The following is a 24,825-nucleotide window of genomic DNA, read 5'->3' as shown; positions in this document are numbered from 1 at the left end:
GATGGAACCAGTGTTAGCATGGACAGGCCTGACATGAATTCCTTCTGGACCCTTCTTTGACTTGTAAACGTGGGTACCTCTGTTTGCTGGTTCATTTTGAGGCATTTCTTGTCTATAATTCTTCACTTACGAAATGGGTACAAGAATGTCTGTCGATTTATTTGGATTCTTGTGATGATTAACAGAAAATACAAGTAAAGCGCCTTGCATGGAGCCTCTCATGTAGAAATACGCAATTAAAAAGAGCAGTTATTGTCCGCTGCTTCTTTCTCACAGGGAACGCTGAGCACATGCACATCCCTTTAGTGAACATTTCCAGGGAAGAGAGAAGGGGAGGTGGAGTTTTGGATGGCTCAATGGTTCTTTTTAAGAAGATACAGCACACTTGCATTCAATTCTCTTGCACTTTTGAAACGCTGATGCTGTATAAAATATTACCTGAGAGGCTCTGTGTCATCTCCCGGAATCCTTCTGCCATTTTACCCTGGACTTGTCCCTGCATTACTGTCAAGGTCCAAGATGACTGCTCCTGACGCTTCCATTCAGGTGGAGGATTTTTTTCCTGGACCCTCTGCTGACGTCTCATAGATTCCCTGTATTAGAACTTTGAAAAAAACACCTGCTTTGAATGTTGAACTGCCCGGTGTTTAATAGGGGGAGCCATCTTTTGATACATTAAAAATTTGAGAAAAGAAAAGGATTTTATTTCCGAAATATCGAAAGGAAAACTGTTTCGGTTGAGTGACAGCTGGTCTGCTATCATGTTCGTTTCAGTTTCTGGTGATAAAGATGCTGGGACAACAGGACGGCCACCGGGGAAGTACAGGACGCCCTTGTGAGGAGGCTGCGCTGGGAAGGCGAGGAGGTTGGCGCTGGAAGACCCAGCTTTTAGATCCAGGGAGAATCGCGCTTCCTCCCCTTGCCTCTCCTAACCACAAGCCGTCCTGTAATTAGCGGAGCAAGTCAATCCGAGCTAGGCAAATCACTGGTTTTCCACAAAATAATTATATTTCTGTTGCTGTCGGGCATGTACACCTCTAAGCCTGAAAACGGAGAAAGATGTTTTTCTTTTCCGTGACCGGGGGCAGGGAGAAGTAAAGTGGAAGCGACAGTGAGGACAATGAGCGAAACTGGCACAAGGTGGAAAAGAAAGGGTTCCGCGGGAGCGTGGGAACCCTGAGCTCTGCACAGGGAGTTTCAGCGCGCAGAGAGAATGCCTTGTACGCGATTTGATAACTCGGAGGGGGAACAAAATGAGGCTTTTCTCAATTTCTGTACCATCCACAGAGCTCAGTAGCGTGTCCCGACTGGGCTGGTGGCTCCCCCGCCCCGCGGCCCAGGCTTCTCCTCCCGACCCGAGCCCGCGGCGCCTCCCCGCTCGCCCGCAGACCGGGGTGTCCCCTCGCAGGAGCCTGCGGGGGAAAGGGCGCGACGCGTGGGGCGCGCCGGCCCCTTCACTGGATGGACGCCCGACGCTGCCTCCGGGGCGGGGACAGCTCGGGCCACCTTGCGCCCGGCCCGGCGAGTCCGCCCAGAACTCGCTGGCTCCGGGGGTGGCGGGTCTTGGCGCGCTGTGCTGGCAACAGGGAAGCGCGGCCGCCGCCCCCGCGGCCACCGGGGCTCCGCGCCGCCCGCGGGCCCGGGCAGGTGCGCGGGGCGCCGGCCCCGGCTCGCGCCGGGCCGCCCCGCCCCGGCCCGCCCCCGCCCGCCTGCGGGCCACCCGGGCCGGGCCTGCAGCGCGCCGGCGAGCCGCGCCCCGGGCATGGGCCGGCGGCCGGCGGCGGAGGGTGGCTGAGGGCGGCCGCGCGTCCGCGCAGTGGCCTCGAGTCGCCGTGCGCGCCCGGCCGGGCAGTGTGCCCGCTCGCAGCGCGGCCCGAGCCCCTCGGCTGCAGAGCCCCGGTTCCGCGGCGGCGGCGGGGGGCTGTCGCTGCCCCGCAGGGTGCGGGCCCGAGGGGCGGCGCTGCCCGGGGCGATGCGCTGAGCGCGCGGAGGGCAGAGCGCCCGACTCGTCGTCCGCGCCGGGAGCCGAGCCCATGGAGCCGGCAGGCACCGGGCGGAGCCTGAGGGCGCCACCGCCGCCGCCGCCGCTGCTGCTGCTGCTGCTCCTGCAGGTGGCGGGGCCGGTGGGCACCCTGGCTGAGACCCTGCTGGACGCGCCGAGAGCCATGGGCACCAGCTCCAGCCCGCCCAGCCCCGCGAGCGTGGTGGCTCCCGGAACGACGCCGTTCGAGGAGAGTCGATTACCCGTGTTCACCCTGGATTATCCCCACGTGCAGATCCCCTTCGAGATCACCCTGTGGATCCTGCTGGCCTCCCTGGCCAAGATAGGTGAGCCAGGTGGACCCGCGGGGTGGGGCGGGGGCCATCGGGAGGGGAGGCCCCGGACCATGTCCGGGTGGGCGAGTTGACCTCTGGTCGCGGACCAGGACAGGGGCAACAGATAGAGCAACTTCTTCTGGTCAAAAGGAACCTCTGGAGGATCAGTTTCCTGCTTTCGTTCTTAAGCGGGCATTGGCCTTGAAATTGCCCCTAGGTGTTAGCCCATAGGAACTTAGCGATTTGCTGCTTATTTCTGCCTCAGATGCCAAGTGAGACAGCCCTCTGCCACAGTCGAGGCCTGTTTATTGAGGGAGGAGGCGAGTAGGCTGAAGTTGATTGATCTCACCCACGGGGAGAGAGGCGCAGGCGAGCTCCTAGGCTAAAATGGTCAAAGCCCTGGATGCTGGAGGAGAGAGATGCGCCTTGGCAGTGGCACAGACCCTGGCGCGCCCCTGACTCATGAGGTGCGTGGAAGAGGACCAGGGACACCTGAGTGCCTGCAGCTGCGTCAGGAACGCCCTGTGTCCTCCTTCCTTTGGGCTGAGGCTGTCCCTCTCCAGGAAGCATTTTCTTAGGTGACTGAGGCCAGTGAGGCAAAATGCATTTTAAAAAATAAGTAACCCACTTTCAGTCCACCTTTAATGAGTTAACTCTCCTTTGGAAAGCAGAAGCCTCAGAATGTATTTTCTCATCTTCATTTTTCCCCCCACATAAACTTGTGTTATGATCATAGTGCTTTACATTATTTTTACTTTGTATCTCAAATACTTTTTAATCTTAAAATATGTCAACTACTGTTGTAAGGATTCAAAAAAGATATTAGGTCAAAAGAATTTTTGCATTATTACATACGTTTTATACATTTGCCGAGTGAAAGGCCCTGAGTTCTAAGGTGAGGCAGGTCTCCATAAAGGATGAGAAGACACATTGCCTGTCATCCTCGAGCTTGTTGCTTGGTGGGAGAGAGGGCATCCACGCCAGTGATCCATCATAATACAGGAAAGTGCCCGGTAGGGTGAGCAGTTTGGGAAGGATAATGCAGTAGTGTAGGGAGGCAGGAATCATTTCCTCATGCAGAGGCAGCATTTCAGCTGCGTTTTCAAGGATGACCAGGATATGGTCAGTTGGAGATGAAAGGCAACAACATTCCAGAGAGGAATAAACAGAAGCATAAATTGGGAGGGAAGCACAAAGCAGGTACAGGGATGGTTTAAAGGGTGGAAGTTGTGGGAGCTTCGCCTGAAGCGAACCTTCAATGTCAGATTGAATTAATTAGATTCTGTTAATGGTGACCAAAGGAGGCACATGCTATTTAATGATTTTGCAGTCGGTAATTGCCTGGCTTTGACATGGTTCTTCTCGTTGAGTGTTAAGTCCCCCTGAAAAGTGGAATCAAGGGACTTGGACTTCCCCTTCTACCAAGCAGATGCGCACATTTGCATAAACTCAGGTGCCATCTCCTCCTATGGTCCTCACAACCATCCTGCCACATGGGCACTCCCGCTTGGTAGAGGTGGAAATGGAAACTCAGAGAGTTTACAGGAGTTGCCCAGGGACACACAAAGTGGGGAGCCAAATGCAGGCTCTCTTCACTCCCTTTCTCTCCCGGAGTGAGTGCCTGCTGGTGGGTGCTTTTGTGCCCTGTTTCCATTACTGCTTCTTTATTGCCATTTCTATTCAATTACAACTCTTTCTTCTGTTCTTCACTTCTGATTATTTTAATCTGATTAATTACACTAATAACAGCCGCTGGTAGGCACTTAAGTTCATTATCTCTAATTTTCACAACCATCCCAGGTAGGGATGGTTACCGCGTTTCATATAGGAGGAAACTGAGAGATGGGGAGGCTCGCTTGCTGGGGTGTGGGAGCCAGAATTCCACCCAGGTCTGGCCGATGTCTCATCTTCATGTCTCTCTTGGATGCTTGTTTTGTTGTGAAGATTAAATGAGGGTAGATATGTGTAACATTCTTAGAACAGTGCTGGGCATTACTGATTTGCCCACTGGCAGTTTTCTTACCCAGTTGTATTTATCTTCCCTGGCACTTGCTGTTCTTCCCATCTGTCTGCCTCCCCCAAGTTCTGAACTTCTTTGGCTACTCTTCCCTCTTTCTTTCCTGCATCTAGGGTGGCACAGAGACAGAAACACAGACAGACATCCATGTCCCCTGGCCAGAAGGGTCTGAGCAGAGAGGGGTCTGAGTGGAGACTGCCATGGGTGGGGTGAAGGGTATAGTTCTGAGAGCAGAAAGTGTAGTTTTAAAGACCCAAAACTGGTATTTGGGGTCTTCTAGGTTCTTCCTGAATATAGTCCAACCCTGTCCTGCTGTAGCTCTGTTCCTCAGGAGCCCGGAAATGCCCAGAGATCCCCCACACCCTGGCTCCCAGGCCCTAAACTTTCTATTTGGCTTTGGCAAGACTTTCCTGGTACCATGGGACACTTTTATAGCCCATTAAACAGTCGTCTAGTTATTCAAATTCTATTTTAACTTTTGCACTGGAAAAACTGTTATTTTGGGGTTGCTTGTAGGACTTAATTTGCTCATATTTAAGTAGGATGCTAAATTGAGCTGTGCAGGGGGACGTGAGGCTATGAGGCAGCAGAAGGGTTAACTCCTGCAAAATGCCATGGTTTCTGTTTGGGACACTTTTATGCCGTGTACCTAGTGTACCTGAACTTACCTCCCCCCGGAGAACATGGAGAAACATTGCTAGTGATTAATTTAACAAGGACAGCACATTGCCCCAAATGGAGGTCCCTAATAACATTTCTAGGAGATTTAAATCATGCTTGATGGTGAATTCAGAATGATTTTCTAGATTGAAGCACAATATAATCCTAGAAATATTACAGTCAGAAGTGGGAAAATACATTTTTGGCCAAGTGTTGAATGATTCAACTTAACTTTTCATTCTTTTAGCTGATTATCAAGGAGTATCGACATCCTAATTATTTGGTCAAAAAGAAAGGTCTGAAGTTTTAAATTTTCCTAAAATGATGGTGACAACAACAATGATGTTGTGTATGTGTATGTGAAGTAGGTGAAATAAATAACAGAACGTAGCCAATTTAAATTTGGGCAAGAAAGATCTCCCAATTTGTTTTTCACTGAGATCCTCATACGCGTGAACTCTTGTTCTTTCATTTTGATTCTTTGTATTTTGAGTGACTTGACTTTTTTTGGAGTTGTAAATGCATGCTTTGCTTGGTAAATCCTGTACACAGGGATGGAGTTCTACAGCCTGCAATAATAGGTAGCAGAAGAATTCAGAAGAGAAGAATTTGCTGGAGTGTTCTAAGATGGCCTCTTCTGATTTCCTTGGCCATGAAGCTGGTCAGTGGGATTCGTCCTAAACTGGGTGGACTTGGGCATGCGCTCTGTTTCTGTTCAAGGTTCAGGGACACAGCACCGGTCTCCTGGTGTTTAAAGTGACAGAACTCCCTTCTTTGTCCTGAGTGGCTCCCCAGACCCCCCCCCTCACTTATCTTGTGGTCTTGTGGAGCTGGCCCATGTGCCTTGCCTTCCAGGTGTCAGCGCTCACCCTGCCCTCTTCATTTCCCTTGCCTTCAAACTTGGGGTTGGGATGCAGGATTTTTCACTTCCCTCCATCTGTTGTCTTGAAATTAGATAACTTGTACTATTATTTTAAGGGAAAGACAGAAAGCAATTTTGTTCATGAAGCCTTCTCCTCTGGGCTCCGGGTTATCTTGAATGTGAAATAGGAAACCAGAGAGTTTCTTTGGTTAATATCTTCCTGAATTAGCAAGATATTGATCTCTGGAAAAACCTATCCTTGTCCTTGATCTGTTTCTCTTTGTCATGTTTGGTTTTCCTGGAGCATATTCACCAGCTAGTTAGTCAGTGAATGAGGCTTATGATCTTCCCTGTTGTTTGAACCACATCTCTCTTCAAACACACTTCGAAAGCCAAGTCTTCTTAATGGCGTGTGTTTGTTCCTAATACAGCTAAAAGAGTTCTGATTCCTTCCTGGCTCAAAGCCTCCATCTCTTCCCATTGGGCTAACCATACATTTTCTCTTTTCTGTCTGAAACATGACTTCAACAGCTTTCTCGTATTCTTTCTAAGGACCATTTCGGATGCCTTCTAGAATTTTATCACTGTATCACAGAAATATGTTCGTACCTTTAAAAATAATAGCAGATAATTTTTCACCAAAAAAATGTTACTCTTTGTATCAACTTTACCAATGATAATAATATTTATCTTTAATGGGATGCTTTATTTCTTACCGAGTTCTTTCACAAGTCTTGAAGACCTAAAAAGTATACAAAGAACCTTTTGTATGAGCTTGTTTGTTCCTTGTGGGGTTGTAAAAACTCACCTGTAAAACCAAATGAATTTGATGGTTTGTATGTGGATAGATTTTCACCAATGATTCAATTGCTTTAAAATTTATGGTTCCATTTGGCATATCCATATCTTCTTAGGTCATTTTGGTATTTGTATTTTTGCTATTCTAGAAAGTCATTATTTCATTTGAATTTTTAAACTTATGGGAAGAAAGTTGTTTTTTATGATTTTAAAAATCTCTACTTTGTCTGTATTTATACTCTACTTTTTTATCCTAATATTGTTATTTTTGCCTTTCCTTACCTTGATCAAAATTCTCAGAAATTTATCCATTTTATACTTTTTCAAAGAATTTGATTTTGGTTGGATTCTAATTTATCACTTTCTGCTCTCTATTATTTGCTCAATCCTACTTTATTTGAGTGTATTCTATTATTTTTTAAATTCTTGAATAGAAAGCTTAGCTCATTAATTATTGAATTTACTTGTTTTCTAATATGTTGATTCCCACTTTACAAGGGTCATTAATCCCTGAAAAAACACTTATAGTTGAAAACATAATTAATATTATTTTCAGTTATTTCTGTGGTAAATATTTTTATGAAATCCTGAGCTCCAAAATTGGCATGCTCTTATGCTAAAATAACATTAGTCTTATTAAAATGGACAAAATTATTTCAATAATGTAGTTATCATAACTCCTAATAAGTCATTTTCCTTTCATAAATTTCTCCAAAATATGGTTAGTTACTTGTTCTTGTTGAATTCAAAGCTATGATAAACTGACACTTAAACCTATGTTACAAACAAAACATATTCATGATACTCTAGGTTTATGTAAATTCACATTTATTGCGAATTATAATAATACCAATAAAGAGAAAGGCAAGGACTAAAGACTAAAGAATTCAGGGAGATGATGCAAATGAAATTATACTTTCCTAATAGATTGCGTGAAATCATTTTTGCTATTAACTAGCAAACCATCTGTATTCTGAAAGGAGAATTTAACACAACATATCAGTGATAAACTGGAAAGATGACTGCTTAGTGTATCTCATCAAGGTGCTCAGCCACCAACTTAATGTTTATACCATCCAATTTGGTCTTTATGAAATCAAAGGAATGTCTCATGAGCTGAAATAGGAATATCAAATCAAACTCTTTTTGAAGATGAATTCCCATGATCCAAATGGGTACATCGTAGAGGAATGACAATATATGTATTTAAGGCCAGAAATGTATATTTCTGTTCTCCTTTAGTTGCATTGCATAATTTTGATACATAGAGTTTTCACTGTTCAGTTCTCAGTATTTTTAAATTCCCTTGTGATTTTTTATTCTAGCCCAATAATTATTTAGAATTGTAGTTTTTGGTTAATAAACATATGGAGATGCAGTTACTTTTTAATCTATCCATATTTTATTACATGTTGGTTAGATAGGCCTGATATTGATTTTTTATATTTATTGGGATGTCCTCTGTGGCTTGATATGTGGCCACTTTTTAACTGCATTTTCCATGCTTGCTTGAAAAAGATTGTGTATTCCCTGTTTATAGGGTGCAGGATTTTATGCAGGCACCTGTTCACATATACAGACACACACATACACAGACTAGCTCAAATTTCTAATTATGGTGGTCAAATCTTTAATTGCGTTACCAAATTTTTAGGCTACTTTATCTGTTAGGTTCTGGGGTACATTAAAATCAACCTCTAAGATTGTAAGTTAATAACTGTTATAACTTTGTCAATTTTTGCTTTATATATTTTGATGTTATGTTATTAGGTACAAACTAATTCAATATTGTTATATCTTCTGAGTAAATTCTTCCTTTAATTTATTAAGTTACTAACTTATCTATTTTCAGTAATTTTCTTCTGGCTCAGTCTATTTTTTCTTTTATTACTGTTGCTGTTCAAAATAAAACTGGCTTTTGCACATATGTTTTTTCCTTCTCTATGTCTTTCCACATATGTGTTTTCCAGACGTATCTTTTCTTATACCATTACTATAAAATCAACTGGATACTATTCCTTTAGATGTATCTCATTAAGTCACATATAGCTGGATTTTGTATCTTTAATTTAAATTTTCAAATGTCTGTAGTTTAAAAAGAAGTGTAATTACGTTTATTGTGAGTAACGATGTATTTACATTTACTTTGTTCTCTGTTTACTGTGCTTTGCTTGGTGTCTTTAGTTTTGTTTTCTTGCCGTATGTTGGCTTAGTCAATTGTTTTCTTCATTTATGTTTTCTACATTATTATACAATCTGTTTCTATCCCTTTTGTGGTTACTTTTCAATTTTAATATGATTACCTAATTTAACAGGAGCCAGGACAGACTGCTTTGGCTCACATCCCAGGTACATTTTCCTACATATTTTGCAGTTGTATAATTTTTGGTATGTAACTTAAACTCTCTGGGCTCATTTGCCCTGTTGGTAAAATAGGGATAATAAAAGTACCAAGTCGTAGGTTGTTGTGAAAATTAAATTAGTTAATATATGTAAAATGTTAAAATAATTTCCTGGAACATAGTAAACATAATATTTGTTATTTTTATTATTGTTTTATTTTTTTCCTGAATAATACTTAAACTTTAAAAAAAGTTAACTGCTATCTGCCTGTTTCAGAATTCTAATTTTTGCCTTGTAATTTAGACCTGGTTTATATTTAATTTCCCCCAAATTAGTTTTTAATTTTTGTAAGCAATGTTTACATAGATTTGGAAACGTGCTTACCAGGTCTTTTCATTGTGACTTCTTCTGTCTCTCCTTTTCTTTCAGATTGCCTTCCTTTTACTGAAATATGTCCTTTACTGGGTACTTCAGGGAGGGCCTTTGAATGATAAATTTTCTTGGTCTTTGTCTTAAAATGTCTTTATTTTGATTATTCTATTGAATGATTATATAACAGGTTGGAGTTTCCACTTATAATTTGGGAGATATTATTTCATCACTTTCTGTCCTCTTTTGTGCTAGGGAGAATTATCTCCTTACCCTCATTGTCCTTTGGCATTAACCTAACTTTTCTCTCTGCTTGTATTTAAGATTTTTTATTTGGTTATTTCTGATAGTGTGCTCTTTCCTCATTGTATATGGATTTATTTTATTTTTCTTGCTTGGAACTTGTTATGCTTTCATATTTCTTATCTGCTGGTTCATATTTTTAGCCTCTTTTCCGTTTCCTTATATCTCTTGGTGATTTTAACAGATTTTTTTCCAGCCTACCATATTACTCTCAGTGGGTTTCTAATCTGTGGTTAACCTACTCATTGGACTTTTGATTTTAATTATGTTTAATTATGTCATTTAAGCTTTTTTGGTTCTTTTTCAAGTCTATCTGCATTTTTTTTGTAGTGTTCTACTGTTTAATTATAGTTTTTATTCCTCCTTTCATTCTTTAATTTACTTAAACTATATTCATTTTATAGTCTTTTTTTTTCCAGACTTTTCTTTTGTTTTTAGTTGTTAGGTTGCTACTTCTTATGTTTACCACATTTACTGACTTTCCCTTTCGGATATTTACTTCCTTTATGGATTATATTTTCTCTTGTAAGCTTAGCTTCAGCAAAGGATGTTTACTTGGTAGTGGTCTGTTTTCCTTAAGTTGTGAGAGGTTCTCACAAAATAGTTTTGAGTGTTCTTGCTGAGACCCCGGGTTTCAGTGATTGGGTTTTAGTATTAGCTTGGTTTTAGTTGGTTCTTCGTTTAGGTTTCCCATATGATGCAAGTACTGTAATCGACCTTATACCTGTATGTGATGTAGACCGGGAATTTTTTACTTCACAGGTGAGTTTTCCCTCTGCCCAAGGCCATAAAGAGTTGATAGGTTTCCTTCCATTTTTCTCTGGCTATATGCATCTTTTACTTTTTATTTACTTATGATAAAGTAGCCCTTTGAGGCTCAGGAGTTTATGCATGAGTCCTTCCCTTACTGGTCTGAGGTCAGATTTCTTGTGCTCATGTAAGTGTTCCAATGTCAGGTCCTAGCCCATGAGGCAGGTATCTTGTGTGGTATCACCCTGGTTCACGGTGGCTTGAAATCCTACTGACATCTCTTGCTTTGATTTTTCTCCTTGTTTCTGGCTTCCTAGACATTTTCCTGTATTTTGAACATGGCTACCTGTTAATATTATATGTTTGTAATGAGAGGAGGCTCTATCTGTGTCCACGTTGTTGGATGGCTCCGTGGCCACCTTTTTAAAGAAATGCTTTCTATGTAATGTTTAAACTCCATGACTATGTTCTATGATATTAGTAGAATATTGTAATGGATTCTGTTTAAGGTGAAAATAGTACCTACTTTCCTAGTTTGTCTATCTGCAGGATGTGGAGGTGTGACTATTCTCCCTTTGTTTTATCTTCTACGTTTTCATGCTCCGATAGAAGAGAAATAGGTCAGCAGTTGAAGAATTATTGGACCTAAGTTTTGGAAAAGCTATCCCCAGATTAGAAGTAGGAAGACCCTGTTGCAATTCCAGTTCTGCCATTAACTTTGTCTTGTGACCTGACAAGTCTTCATCTGCTTGGTACCTGCATTTGATTAGTAGAAGCAGGGCTGGATATCAGCTCCATCTGTTTAATATCTCCGTAGGGATAATATGAGATACTCTGTAGTGGAGGAAATCATTTATAACAAAGATTTTACTTTTATAGCAAAAGGAACTTAAGCTAAGAGAAGCATGTGTTTATTATATTAAAGTGATGCGTAGACAGGGGCTTATTGTCATTCTAAATGAGACATGCAAAATTATAGGTTACTCTCTTGCAATTACATCTTTAAATGTAATGAATCATAATTGATGTACTTCCTGCAACAATCCTGCAAATCACTGTCCAAGGCCTTTCTAATCTTGATTTTTAAAGTTCATCCCTTGTTTGAAGATGTGTGTATTCCTCCCTCTCTCCAGTAATACAGGGGAGGGCACGAGAACTCCTCTAAGAGCTCTCCATGCGGCTGTGGCAGAATCATATTTTAAATGTGAGTTTCATGTTATTGCTTAGTGTTGGCATACAGAAACTCACATGTGAAAGACAGAAAAGAAAAATCAAATTCACAATTATATTTAGAAATTTCAACTGAAAATGAACCAGGTTTCCCATGCCCACCCTGCATATGAAAGCACTCTAAAGAAGTTTTGAGGTTTTGTTATCCACAGAAGGTTCCTCATGGAGTCACAAGGCAGCAAAACAATTCTGTTGCCGTATTTCTGCGACTCCGCCACTGGCAATCCTGCTCCTCCCTATTCCTGAGCTTGTTTCCCGGGGATCCACAGGCTGGGAAACCTGAGCAGTGTAATGCAACCGAGTGAAGTCTTGTATTGTGGCCTTGGAGGGTGGAGATGGGTGAGACTGGGTAATCCCTCTATTACGGTTTCTTTAGTAAAATAATAATAGCTAGTAAAGACAGAGCTTTATCCCATACCACGTATTTGGGCCACGTGCTTGACACCCATCGTCTTATTTAGTCCTCGCAGTCACCCTGGGAGGTAGGCACCGTGATTATTCCCAGTTTTAAGAGATACATGAGGAAACAGGTTTAGAGAGCTTAAGTAGCTTGTCCACGGCATCACAGCTGCTAAGTGGTAGAGATGGGGTCCTCGGCTAGTGTCCTTCATCACTCCGCTGTGTCTCACCCTGCCACCCTACCTCTCCTGGAGAGTAAAGTTCTAGCTATCTGTCTGTGGTCTCCAGAGTGCCTGGATGTGCCTGGGTCACCCACTCTTAACCTGGAGCCACAAGCCTGCACTTGAATCTTGTGCTCGACCCTTATGACCTCATTTTGACTGTCTCAGATTTCCATTGTAAAATCAGGCAATAATGATTAGAACACCCTGCCTACTTCGCAGGAGCGCTGTGTGGACCACTGAAATAATATATGAAAGCAAATTGTGACTCTAAAGTTAAGATTTGCAGGACCTCCCAACAACTCTGGAAGCTGGATAGGACAGAAAGAGCTAAGGAAAAGGCAAGGTGGGATAACACCTAAGTGGTATCTGCTGGAACTTGAGTCTAGATGTCTAAATCTCAGTCTAGTCTTTTCCACCATCCACACCTTAGAGAATGTAGAGTTCTAATGCTTTTGAAATATATATATTTGACATGTTAAGAATTCATAGGTTAAAGGTTCAACACATATAACTTGGGCTACCATGTAAATTTTGATAGGCCAAAGTTCAACCCCAACAGATTTACAGAAGGAAAGCTGTTTAATCTGCTTCACTGTTGCACAGCCATACACACATTGAATTGCACACGCACACATGCACTCATAAATGACATTCATCAGGGCGTAACCTCCGTGAGAGAAGGCACTCTTATCTCTTTGGCTTACTGTCTAGAACACATAGATACTCTATGTCCTGACGTGTGGTAGGTACTCAATAAATAATTACTGAGTAAATGAATATTTAGAGACACTTTTTGTTTCATCTCAATTTAATCATATGGTAATTAAGGTAACCATACCTCCTGGTTTGTCCATTATATCCATGGTTTACATTTCTGTCCTAGCAACATATCAATCAATAGTATGCCCTTTCACTCTCAAATATCCTAGTTTGGATGATAATTTATTGGTCACTGTACTTATCGTGCATATGCTATTATTATGTATACTTGGAGTGCTAACTTAAGCTCTGTAGTCCAAAATCCCAGCTCTGACACTTCTTAGCTGTGGATGTTGGGTGAGTTAATAAACTTCTCTAACAGTTATTTCATCTGTAAAATGGGATAATAATAGTAGCTTCCTCATTAGGTTGTTGTGAGGATGAAGTTAATGCACTTAGAAAACTTGCTATCTTATAGGCCTTGCAAATCTGGTCAGCCCTTGGATGAGAACAGACGTCTTGCTTCCTTCCCCAAAGCGTAATAGCATTATACCATGAAAGTCTATTTTGCCCAGTTGCTCCGTAGCAAGTTGTCAGATTGTCTAGTTCCTGTCTCCTGCTGTTGTTGTCATGTGTAGGTTTCTCTCTATGTCATACATATTTGGGTTTCCAGTGTTGCATAAATTTAAAAATCATCTTCCTGCCTTTTTAAGTTAGTTTGCAAGGAAAATGAAAGGTGGTGCAGACTCGTTGCTTTATCCCAGTTCCTGATGGGATGCTGAAGGGCCAGCAGCCGGACCTAATAGGTAGAGGGCAGCAGAGAAGGCTCGGCACGCGGGGCTCCCAGGCAGGGGAGACCCCCCATGGGAGCAGGCCCTCTTCTGGACCGTCCTGCTGATCCCCTGAGCTGCTGGGTCTCTACTCAGTGTCATCAGTCCCCAGACATGTCAACTCACGCACAGGCAGGAGAGATGCGGTTTTCAGCAGATGGTTTCCAAGTCCCCTTGTACTTTTTGTCCAAATGGACTTTTATTAGGAACTAGGTAGGAAAGAAATTTACAGCAAAATGCTGCCAAAAGTAATTATTGCTATTTTAAAACTGTTAACTGGCTTTCTTCATCACCTGTATTCTAAGGCAGAATCACACATTGCTGGGTGTATTTTCTCTAACTAAACACTAAAACAATGACGAGAAATGATAATGAGAAATTGTGGCCTCTGCTTTTCTATCTGGTTGGAATTTCTGGTCCTCAGGGTTGGTAGAGATGTCCTCACTCTGAGTGTCAGTTAGTCCTCTTAGGAGAATGGCATTTTTCTTTGTGTATTCTCTTGTGAGTTGTCTGGAAGAGTGTGAAGATGCTGCCTCTAGCTTGAGGAGCTCACATTTTTAAGGGAATTCGAAAATACGGCTGCCTGCTTGAAATAGCTCCTGCCTCCATCTCTCTGTGCCCTGGTGCCCAGGCTTACTTTCTTCAATGCTTTTATCACTGTCTGACGTGTGATTGTTTCTTTATTGGTCTGCGGGCTGTGTGCTCACGTCCCTCCCTCTTCAAGGAGAGGCTCTGGGGGCAGGGTCTGGTGTTTCTGAGAGGTGTGCCTCTGTGGAGCTGAGAATGCACACAGCTAACGCTACTGATGTCTACAAGCTCAATACTGTGTGATATTTTCAGTTGTAATCTGCATCTGTAATCTATTTTCATTCTCAGAAGAGTCTTTATTTTGTTTTGTTTTACTGTTGGCATTCATTCATGGGCTCACACTCTTAAGCTCAGCTCACAAGCGCTAAGGGTTGATAAGATAGCTAATTTATGTATTTAATGACTTTACTCCCTCTGCGGTGATTTTTTTTTTTTTGTCTTTTTCTTTTCATTTCGTCTTGATGTTGCAGTTTTGTGTTTTGAGGCCACTGAAACCAGGGGAGCTGTTAGTATTCTGACAAATCTCTGAACAAACGCATATAATTGGCAGGACTCCAGTCCGCCATTTTTCCGCTAAATGTATTAGTAGGTTTGACTATTATTTTAATGAAACATAATAAGTATGATAAAGGTAGAACCATAAGAATCTACATAAGAAGCCTTAAGACGTGTGCATCCTCGTACCCGTTGAAACCCCTTTGGTCTTTGCAGTGATGGGGACATGTGGAGGTACAGAGACCACTGAGCTGGTAATCAGAAGCCAGAAAGGAAGCAAAGTGAATGGAAATGTTATGATTCTAGGAAGTTTAGAAAATAAGTGTAATTTACCAAATAGCGTAGTTTTTTAGGTTAGCCCAAGCCACCAGCATGCAAGTAGTTCCCCTCCAAGTAAGTCACTGGTGACTGCAGTTGAGTCTTAGCAACCACTTATTTGAAAAATGAAATTAGGTAGCGATTACTGGCCATTGTGGGTTCCTTTACTACACTTTGATGTATTTATTTTAAGCAAGTGCTAAATTTGTTTAGAAGGCAGGCTCTTAAAAGAATAAAAGCCAAACAGAAAATAAAGCTCCAAGACAAGGTGGTGGGGTGGGTGGGGTCGGCTGCCTGGATAACGTGGTACAGCTTAATGATAGCAGTGGGCAAACAACGAAACTAGAATTGGCATAAATCATTTACTAACACATGGGTTCAAAGACAAATCCCAGGATTTAACATCTAGCCTGGGGCGATGGAGTAAAAATGGCTTTCAACTGTTGGCCTGCGTGGAAAGTTTCGACTCTAGGTGACAGTACGCCAGAGTCCTTATCACCGCTCCCCCAGCCAAGTGCTCCCCGCCTGCCCTTGTCAGCTTGACTGCGCAAAGGGTCTATTCAGAAATAGTCACCTACCACTCCCTGGATCTGTCATTCCTCCTAAATAATGCCTAGTCACTGGAAAGTTCTTACCCTTGGAATGATCTCCTTTCTTGAATGATAATCCTTTCTTGGTCAAAACCTTTCGGTTACTAAAATGGAAAAAGAAGAAAAAGAAAAAGGTGGGGGCTGAGAGGCACGCAGAGATGAAACTCAATAAAGTTAAAGATACTTAGAATCAGATGACGGCCGTTGAATCGGCTCCTTCGCTGGGAAATCTCATCCTGCAGTCCTGACAGGCTCAGAACGAGTTCTGTGACGACTTTACGCTGTGCTTCCCATGAAACATGAGTCGAAGACTTTTCTAAATAAGAATACTCGGTGTGTCCAAGGGCCGCACTCAGCATTTTACAGCATGGATCTTGTTTCCCACCTAGCTGTATTAGAAATTCCCCTGGTATCTGTGGATTACCTTACTGGGCTTGGGGAGGCACATATTTCACACCCAGACGTAATACATGCTGAAATCATGCTTAGAAAACTATCCGATGTCATTATTATTTCCAGGGCAGAGTTGCTGCCTCGGTGGGCAGTGAGGGTGCAGTTATGAGCCAGTTATAATTTCTGGGCTATTTGGACGGTGCAGTGTGTGTATTCCATCTTGGTTGCCCTTGGCTCACGGAGTGTGTTGCAAAAATTCGTGACACAAACCTCACGTTGTTCTTCTGCTGGCTGCCATAGAATCTGAGCGTGTGGATAGCAAGAACTGAACATCTTTGGAATGCATCCTCCCGGCCTGTGCCACCTGTAGCTTCAGAAAGGAGAATGTGACCCTTTAACAGAGTAATCTAAGATGGTCTACTTCAGCAGGAAGTCGCCACGGCAGTAGAGTACATAATTGGTTTGGTTTTTTGAAAGCCGGTTAGTGATAAGGGATCTAATGTAAAGTTCCAAACCATGAAAAACTCTAAATAAAAACTGAGAAATATCGTTTACAGAAAAGTACAGTGTTTATTTATTTTCTATTTCTTCACTGGCTTCCCTCAAACTTATCTTGGAAAGGAAGAAATTGATTTGTTTTTTACAAGAGCAATACGCAAAATAATTATGATGTGTGTGCTTTACATAGGTGCTCATTAGTCAGTCTTTTGCATGTCAATCTCTTTGAAAATTCCTTGAAAAATAGTGAGTTTTGTACTACAGAAGTAGCCATCTAGCAGCCGTAGCCTGTGATTGTCACTTCATTGGAATAGATTTTGCAGAGATGTTGGAGGAATATAGAGATGCTATTAGATCCAAGATGGGAGCAGCATCAGTGGAGTTGTTCATCTCGCACTGTGCCTCGTGTGCTCACCGCTGTAGCTCAGCCTCTTTAAAGCCAGGAGAACTTCTCTTGTGACTGGCCTGCCCAAAGTTGATTCGGACAGCAGAAAACTGAGAGACTCTGGGCCTGTTTGTTCACCCTGCAGGTCGCTGTGAGCCTCAGGATTTGTGCCAGGAGCATCTTCCCAGGCCCCTGATTCCTGCTTAGAGCGTGGTTCCTATAGAACAACTCCAAGTGTGGAACCAAAGAACTCTTTCTATCATTTGATGGGATAGCTTGCTTTTTTTTTCAATATGTGACTTTCCTTGAAATCCAGACAGATATGGTCTTTTTTCTTCATATCAAATTCCTGAGAGCAGCCTCTCCGGCCACCTGTGCCTTTGGCACCAGGAGATGTGTCTGTTTGTATGACAGGAAACTCCCTGTCACCATGGATACAGCATCTTTCTTGAAGCGCCATGAACTAGCAGGGTTTATGGATGACTCTGTGTGTGTGTATTAGTCTGCATGTGTGATGCACACTGCTGCACACACCCACACATACACTTACAACTTTAAGTTGTCATGAGTAATTACAAGGATGCTAGTTAAGATCTAATAGGAAATTTCTACTTATGGATGATTGCAAGTCTTCCCCAGCAAAAATACTTTTCCAGCTCATTAGATGTAGGCTAATTCTTTGGGCCCAACTTCTTGTGGGGAGAAAAATATATACTGAGAATTGATGTTATCTTGCTGATGGCCCTGGAATAGAAATGATGAAGCTGAGATTGAAGAAAGGATTTTAATGCAGGTGGTAATAAGGCAAGGGCATGAGTCAAATCCTGTGCCCAGCCCTGGCTCAGGGATCAGATTAGCATTCACCTGTTTCCAATGAGGAGGAAACGCCCAACCTGGCAGTGTAGCCTCTAAATTCTCTCAGCCTGCAGACGTGAACTCACCAAATCTGTGTGCTGCCTAGGACCTGTCAGAGAACTCGCACCGTTGACAGAACCCAGCCATGGGGCCCAGAAGAGACAGGGAGGCAGCCCCAGCCCCTGAGGAGCTAAGTCCTCATTCATTTACTTAAGTGATGGGAGGCGAGTCCTGTAATTCATGGAATCCCAGTGCCTAAGTTGTGTTCTCATTGCTGTGGTTCAGATTTGAAGTCAGGAGTGTAAAAAGAACAGTGATGAGAAACAGAACGGAAGCTTCCCCCACCCCAGTGTCCACTGCAGTCTCAGTAGCATCTGAAGATTGGCTTTTGGACTTGAGGTCCAGACGGGTAGCAGACAGTATGGGCCTAGCAGTGTGTGTGCGTGCCCCATGAGATGGGGGGAGGGTGGTGGGGGATGGGGAGCAGGAAGCTGGCAGGCGAGCTGCAGAACCAGCACCTGCCCTGACTGGAGGAACCCCTGCCCGGCTGATTGCCACCTTGCACAAATTGGCGTGAGTGGGGACAGAGGGCGCAGTCTGCTGACCTGTCAAGATACACCAGACAGAAGAATGTGAAAACTTTCAGTTTCTGAAGAGTAGCTCAATATTCAGAAACACCAGATAAGCCAAACAAAATAGGTGTATAGGCCGTAATGGCCGGTGGCCTGCCAGTTTGCAGTCTCTGGTCCAGACTTTTTCATGTTGCATGAAATTTTGTTTCCAGTATTTATACCTGGTTATATGTCAGGGAGCTGAGTCTGTGGATCGCGATACTTATGCACTCAGAATCGGTAGGAATTTGTCAAGTTAATATACCGTTCTTAGAATGTGATCCTAGTACAAAAAGAGAAAGAAAGAGGAGCCGGCCCAGTGGCGTAGTGGTTAAGTTTGTGTGCTTGGCTTTAGTGGCCCAGGGTTCACAGGTTCGGATCCTGGATGCAGACCTAGCACCACTCGTCAGGCCACGCTGTGGTGGCATCTCACATAAAATAGGGGAAAATTGGCATACATGTTGGCTCAGGGACAGTCTTCCTCAAGCAAAAGGAGAAGGATTGGCAACAGATGTTAGCTCAGGGCCAATCTTCCTCACAAAAAAAGAAAGAAAGAAAGAAAGAAAAATGGTGACATACTCTTATCGTTGATAAACGTGGGAAGGCTGTCATGGGATGTCTGAGTGGAAGTGTTCATGTTTTACACCTTGAATAAGGAGCACAGGCGTGGGAAGCAGTGTTGGCAGAGACCAGAGGCTGCCTCAGGCATGGAGTTAAGTCGCTCAGCAACTCCATCATCTACGAAAGGTAAACTCTACGAGTAAACCAGTGTCATCCTGACGGTGCTTGATATCCTAATGAAATGTTACTGACCCTCACTAAAATGTCTCTGTTTTGTCAATTTAAATAAGAATATCATATCTGGTCTTAGAGTCTAAGTAGATTCTCAGGTCCCATAAAAGAGGCACTTTTCTTAAAAAAATATATCTATGAATAAAATCAATGAATTTAACAGTTTTTTTTTTTTGAGGAAGATTAGCCCTGAGCTAACATCTGCTGCTGATCCTTCTCTTTTTTGCTGAGGAAGACTGGCCCTGAGCTAACATCCATGCCGATCTTCCTCTACTTTATACGTGGGACACCTGCCACAGCATGGCTTGATAAGTGGTGCCATGTCTGCCCCCGGGATCTGAACCGGCGAACCCTGGGCCACCAAAGTGGAGCGTGCGAACTTAACTGCTGTGCCACTGGGCCAGCCCTGGATTTAACAGTTTTAAATATAATTAAGACACTATTGTGACTGTTCTGGTGCTCATTCACTGAACATTATTTTGAATAAACACTTAAAAGTACTGATATATTAAACATGCTGTGGTAGATTGTTGCACTGTGTTAACATGCTATAATTTGCTCAACTGTTTTCCTCTTGACATTTTTCTATGAGCATATTTGTTAAAATTACTTATTTTACCCTTCGAAGTTCAGAAAATTCTGATTTTTTGCTTTTTATTTGTGAACAGTCCGTGCTTTGCACATTTTGTAAGACCACTCAGAGAGGCCTTTTCGAGGCCCAGTTTGGTGGCCTGGACCAGTTGATGAGTCAGTGTTTTGGGGGATATGCATGGTGACAGTGCCTGGCAGCAGAGATCAGTTTTAGCAACGTCATCTTTTTGTGCTTGTTTAGTAGTATTTATGCAGTTATGTCAATAGTTCATTTTACTTTGTCATAATTAATTTATAAGAATAAGTAGGAGAGTGAAAAATGAAAGTGAAGATTTTTTCCATGGGGGTAAAACAGGCATAACATAAAATTTACCATTTTCACCATTTTGAGTGTACAATTTAGTAGCATTAAGTACATTCACAATGTTGTGCACCCATCACCGCTATCCATTTCAGAACTTTCTCATCTTCCCAAACAGAAACTGTGCCCATTAAGCAATAGCTCCCCCACCCTGCCCCCCGCCCTGCTAACCACCATTCTACTTTCCGTCTCTATGAATTTGACCGCTCGAGCTACTTCATGTAAGTGGGATTGTACAGTATTTGTTCTTTTGTGTTTGGTGAAAGTGGAGATTTTAAGGAGGAACAGTGTACTTTTACAGCCTTAACGAAACTGAGACAAACGTGGAAATTACCAGCAGTGATAAAAGCATAGACCTTTAGCACAATTCGATGCAAACCAGTTGATTGTACATTCCATTGGGAAATAAAAGAGTAAAATTAAAGATTGAAGAAAACAGAAACGTTGGAAGTAGGAATGCGAGGACTGTGATGAAAGGCGAGCACAGATCTTTAGCTTTCAGGTCTCGGAACCCCCAGTGATAATGCGCCCCCCGATGCATTTTCCCCGTGTGTCTCTCCATAGCGTGGAGGATAGCCGGATCAAAGGGAAGGTTAAGAGCTTTTCTCTTTATTGCCATTTTTGTCCACCTGCTACGCACTATATGGGGCAATGGAAGTGCAAAGTGAGTAACACTTGCTACAGCCCTGTGAACGTGTTCTAGTGGGTGAAACAGACCCTCAGGGGGATCTGTGGACTCTAGTGCCATAGGTGCTCTTTATGTACTTAGACACTCATTGAGCTTAGACACTCAGTGTCTGCTAAAGACGTTGGCACAGTGCTACTGAGGGCAGAGAGCCACATGGGTCACTCACTGTCCACTCAACACACTGAGTGAATGTCTTCAATGAAAAACGTTTGTGTTTTCTCATATCCTTGCCCATGTTGGGTGTTATTACTTCCCTCTACCTTCAGATGAATCCAAACTGTGTGTGACAAGGCCCAGGATAAGTTACTTTCACCCTGTCTCTTGGATTTCTTGCAGCACCTCCGATGGGCCACACCTGTGCCCTCTCTAGTGAGTTTTGTATGTGCTGTTCCCTCTGCCTGGAAGAGCCTCATACCCCTCTTGGCTTTGACAATTTCTGATTCTCTTCTCTTCTCTGGTGAAGCATTGTTTCATTCAGGGGCCCCTCCTTCATGGGGCAGACAAGATTAGGGACCCTGTGATGTGGTTCCATCATGACTTTCCCCTCTCTATAATAAGCACTACTTTTGTAATGACCTCCTTGACATCCTTCATCCCCATAGATGGTAAACTTCCTGAGGACAGGGCCATGTCTGTCTTGGTTGTTGCTGTGTCTCTAGTGACTTGCACACTTCCTGATGGTGAGTGCTTGGATATGCTTGTGAGTCAATGAATGAAAGAGTAAGTAATGATATAAGTTATTTATCAGTTTCTAGGAAGGATGAGTATTTTCTTTGCAATGATTTTCCCATAATATATACGATTTTCATCTAATGATTTATAGGCTAGTCAATCATTTTTTCAACATATGTGTCTTGAGCACCAACTTGGGGTTTTAAAAGTGAGCAGGCCACCTTTGTGCCATCTGAGCACTTTTGTGCATGGTAGTTAAAACTTGGCATTTGGAATTGGTCAGGTTTTCGTAGATGATCTTTATCGAGTTCAGGACGTTCCTTTCTGTTGCTAGTTTGCAGAGGCTTTTTATCATGAATGGAGATTGAACTTTTGCCACATGCTTTTTCTGCATTGATTGGTATAATCATGTAATTTTTCTTCTTTAGTACGTTGATAGGATGAATTACATTGATTAGTCTTTGAATATTTAACCAGCCTTGTATCCCTGGAATACACCTCACTTGGTGATAGTGTATAATTTTTTTTATATTTTGCTGAATTCTTTGCTAATATTTCGGTAATGATTTTTGCATCTGCACTGTAATTCTGCACCCAATTCCAAGGTGTGGGTTTATCCCACACACCACTAAGCAATTCTTGGACATCAGCTGGGTTTCCCACACTTCAACTCAATTCTGACACTTTGTACCCGGAGAGAGCATCGGATCCCACAGGTTAAGAGTTTGGTCCCAAAGGACTGCCTTCTATTTCAGATGCCAGCCGCAAGTCCAGGTTGTCACCTGTGTTTCTGACTGACCGGCTATAGATTAGAGGTTCCAACAAACCCCATCCTTGGATTCGATTAATTTACGAGTGGTTTGGAGATCTCAGACAAACATTTTACTTACTAGATTACCCATTTATTATAAAAGGCTGTAACTCAGTAACAGGCAGATGGAAGAGATGCACAGGGCAGGTATGGGGCAAGGGCGCAGAGCTTCCATGCTTCTCCGGGTGTGCCACTCTCCCCGAATCTCCACGTGTTCACCAACCTGGGAGCTCTCCAAACCAAGTCCTTTTGGGTTTTTATGGAGGGTTCATTATGCAGGCGCGATTGCTTAGATCTCTGGCCATTGGTGGGTGATTCAGTCTCCAGCCCCTCCCCCCTCCCTGAGGTCAGGGTGGGTGGGCCTGAAAGTTCCAACCCTCTAATCACATGGCTGGTTCTCCTGGCAACCAGCCCCATCCTTAGGTGACCTAGGGACATTCCAAAGTCACCTCATTAACATAGTAAAGGACATTGGTCTGTTGCTTTCTTTTTTGTACTGTCATTGGTTTTGATATCAGGGTAGTACTAGCTTCATAAAATGAACTGGATGTTCCTCCCTCCTCTGTTTTCTGGAAGAGATTGTGTAGAATTAGTGTTGTTTTGTAGAATTCAGTAGTGAAACCATCTGGGCCTAGAGTTTTCTTTTGTGAGGAGTTTTAAGTTACAGATTAAATTCTTTTTGCTAGTTATTGGGCTATTCAAATTGTCTCCATATGAGGTGAGTTGCGGCCGTTTGTGTTTTTAGAGGAATCAGTCCGTTTCATCTAAGATGTCAAGTATGTGTGTAGAGTACTTTCTAGTATTCCCTTATCATCCCTTTGATGTCACCAGGGTCTGAATGATATCGCTGTTTGACTCCCAATATAAATAATTTGTGTCTTCTCTTTTTTTTAACAGTCTTGCTAGAGGTTTGTCAATTTTAATGGTCTTTTCAAAGATACAGCTTTTTATATCATTGAAGTTTTTTCTAGTTTTCTGGTTTCAATTTCACTGACCTGCTGTTTTCTTTATAATTTCCTTCCTTCTGCTTCCTTTGGGTTTATTTTGCTCTTCTTTGTCTAGATTCTTGAAGTAGAAGGCTAGATTATTGATTTGAGACTTTTCCTCTTCTCTAATAAATGCGTTTAGTGCTATACATTTCTCTCAGCACTACTTTAACCATATCCCACATTTTTTTTGTTCTGTTTTTTGTGAGGAAGCTTCGCCCTGAGCTAACATCCATGACCAATCCTCTTCTTTTTTTGCCTGAGGAAGATTAGCCAAGCTGACATCCGTGCCAGTCTTCTTCTGTTTTGTATGTGGGATGCTTCCACAGCATGGCTGATGAGTGGAGTAGGTCCTCACCCAGGATCTGAACCCGAGAACCCCGGCCCCCAAAGCAGAGTGCACAGAACTTTAACCACTTAGCCATGGGGCTGGCCTCTGGATCCCATATTTTGATATGTTATGTTTTCATTTTTATTCAGTTCAGAGTACTTTTTGGTTTCCCTTGAGACTTCCTCTTTGACCCATGGATTATTTGTTTGTAATAACACTATTAAGTTATAATTTGCATAATATATTTCACCCATTTACAGAATGCGATTTGATGGTCTTTAGTATATTCACAGTTGTGCAACCATCACTACAATAAAATTTAGAATATTTTCATCACCCTCCAAAGAAATCCCATATACTTTAGCTATGACTATGTGATTCCCCCATCCTGCACCAGCCCTAGGAAATCCCTAATCTACTTTCTGTCTTTGTAGTTTTGCCTATTCTGGACATTTCATATAAATAGAATCAAATCATATGTATGTGGTTTTTTGTGACTGGCTTCTTTCACTTAGCACAATGTTTTTGAGGTTCATCCACGTTGTTGCATCTATCAGTGTGTCATTCCTTTTTATGGCCAAATATTCCTTTGTGAGGTTTTGCCACATTTTGTTTATCCATTCATCATTTCATGGGCATTTGGGTTGTTTCCAACCTCTTGGCTATTATGAATAATGCTGTTATGAACATTTTGTCTATAAGTTTTTGCGTGCACAGATTCTCATTTCTTTTGAGTGAAATTTGTAGGCCAAATGATAAGTCTATGTTTAACTTTTTGAGGAACTGCCAGGCTTTTTGCCAGAGTGGCTGTACAATTTATATTCCCACCAGCAGTGTATGAGGGTTCTGATTGCTCCACATCCTTGCGAACATTTGTTATTATCTGTCTTTTTGATTACAGCCATCCTAATGGATGTGAAGACTCATAGATTATTTAGAAGTGTGTTGCTGAGTCTCCAAGTTTAGAGATTCTGCTGCTTTCTGTTTGTTATTGATTTCTAATTTGACTTTGTTGTGGTTAGAGAATATACTCTGTTTGATTTCAGTTCTTTTAAGTTTG

At 42.5% G+C, this 24,825-nt stretch overlaps 1 protein-coding gene across 1 annotated transcript in view; it reads left to right on the top strand.

The window, feature by feature from the left end:
- The first annotated feature begins 1,765 nt into the window (after window positions 1-1,765).
- The window catches only part of SLC9A2 (solute carrier family 9 member A2), an 89,942-nt gene continuing 66,882 nt past the window's right edge, over window positions 1,766-24,825 (top strand). Inside the window, exon 1 of the mRNA XM_070573376.1 lies at window positions 1,766-2,328. Coding sequence (XP_070429477.1) covers window positions 2,034-2,328 — 295 coding nt within the window. The 5' untranslated portion in view covers window positions 1,766-2,033. The remainder of the gene's footprint in view (window positions 2,329-24,825) is intronic.

Source organism: Equus przewalskii, chromosome 14 (assembly GCF_037783145.1).
Source record: "Equus przewalskii isolate Varuska chromosome 14, EquPr2, whole genome shotgun sequence".
NCBI classification, from domain to species: Eukaryota; Metazoa; Chordata; class Mammalia; order Perissodactyla; family Equidae; genus Equus; species Equus przewalskii.
Note: the sequence above shows the minus strand (reverse complement) of the source record. Positions and strands in the feature narration are given on the sequence as shown.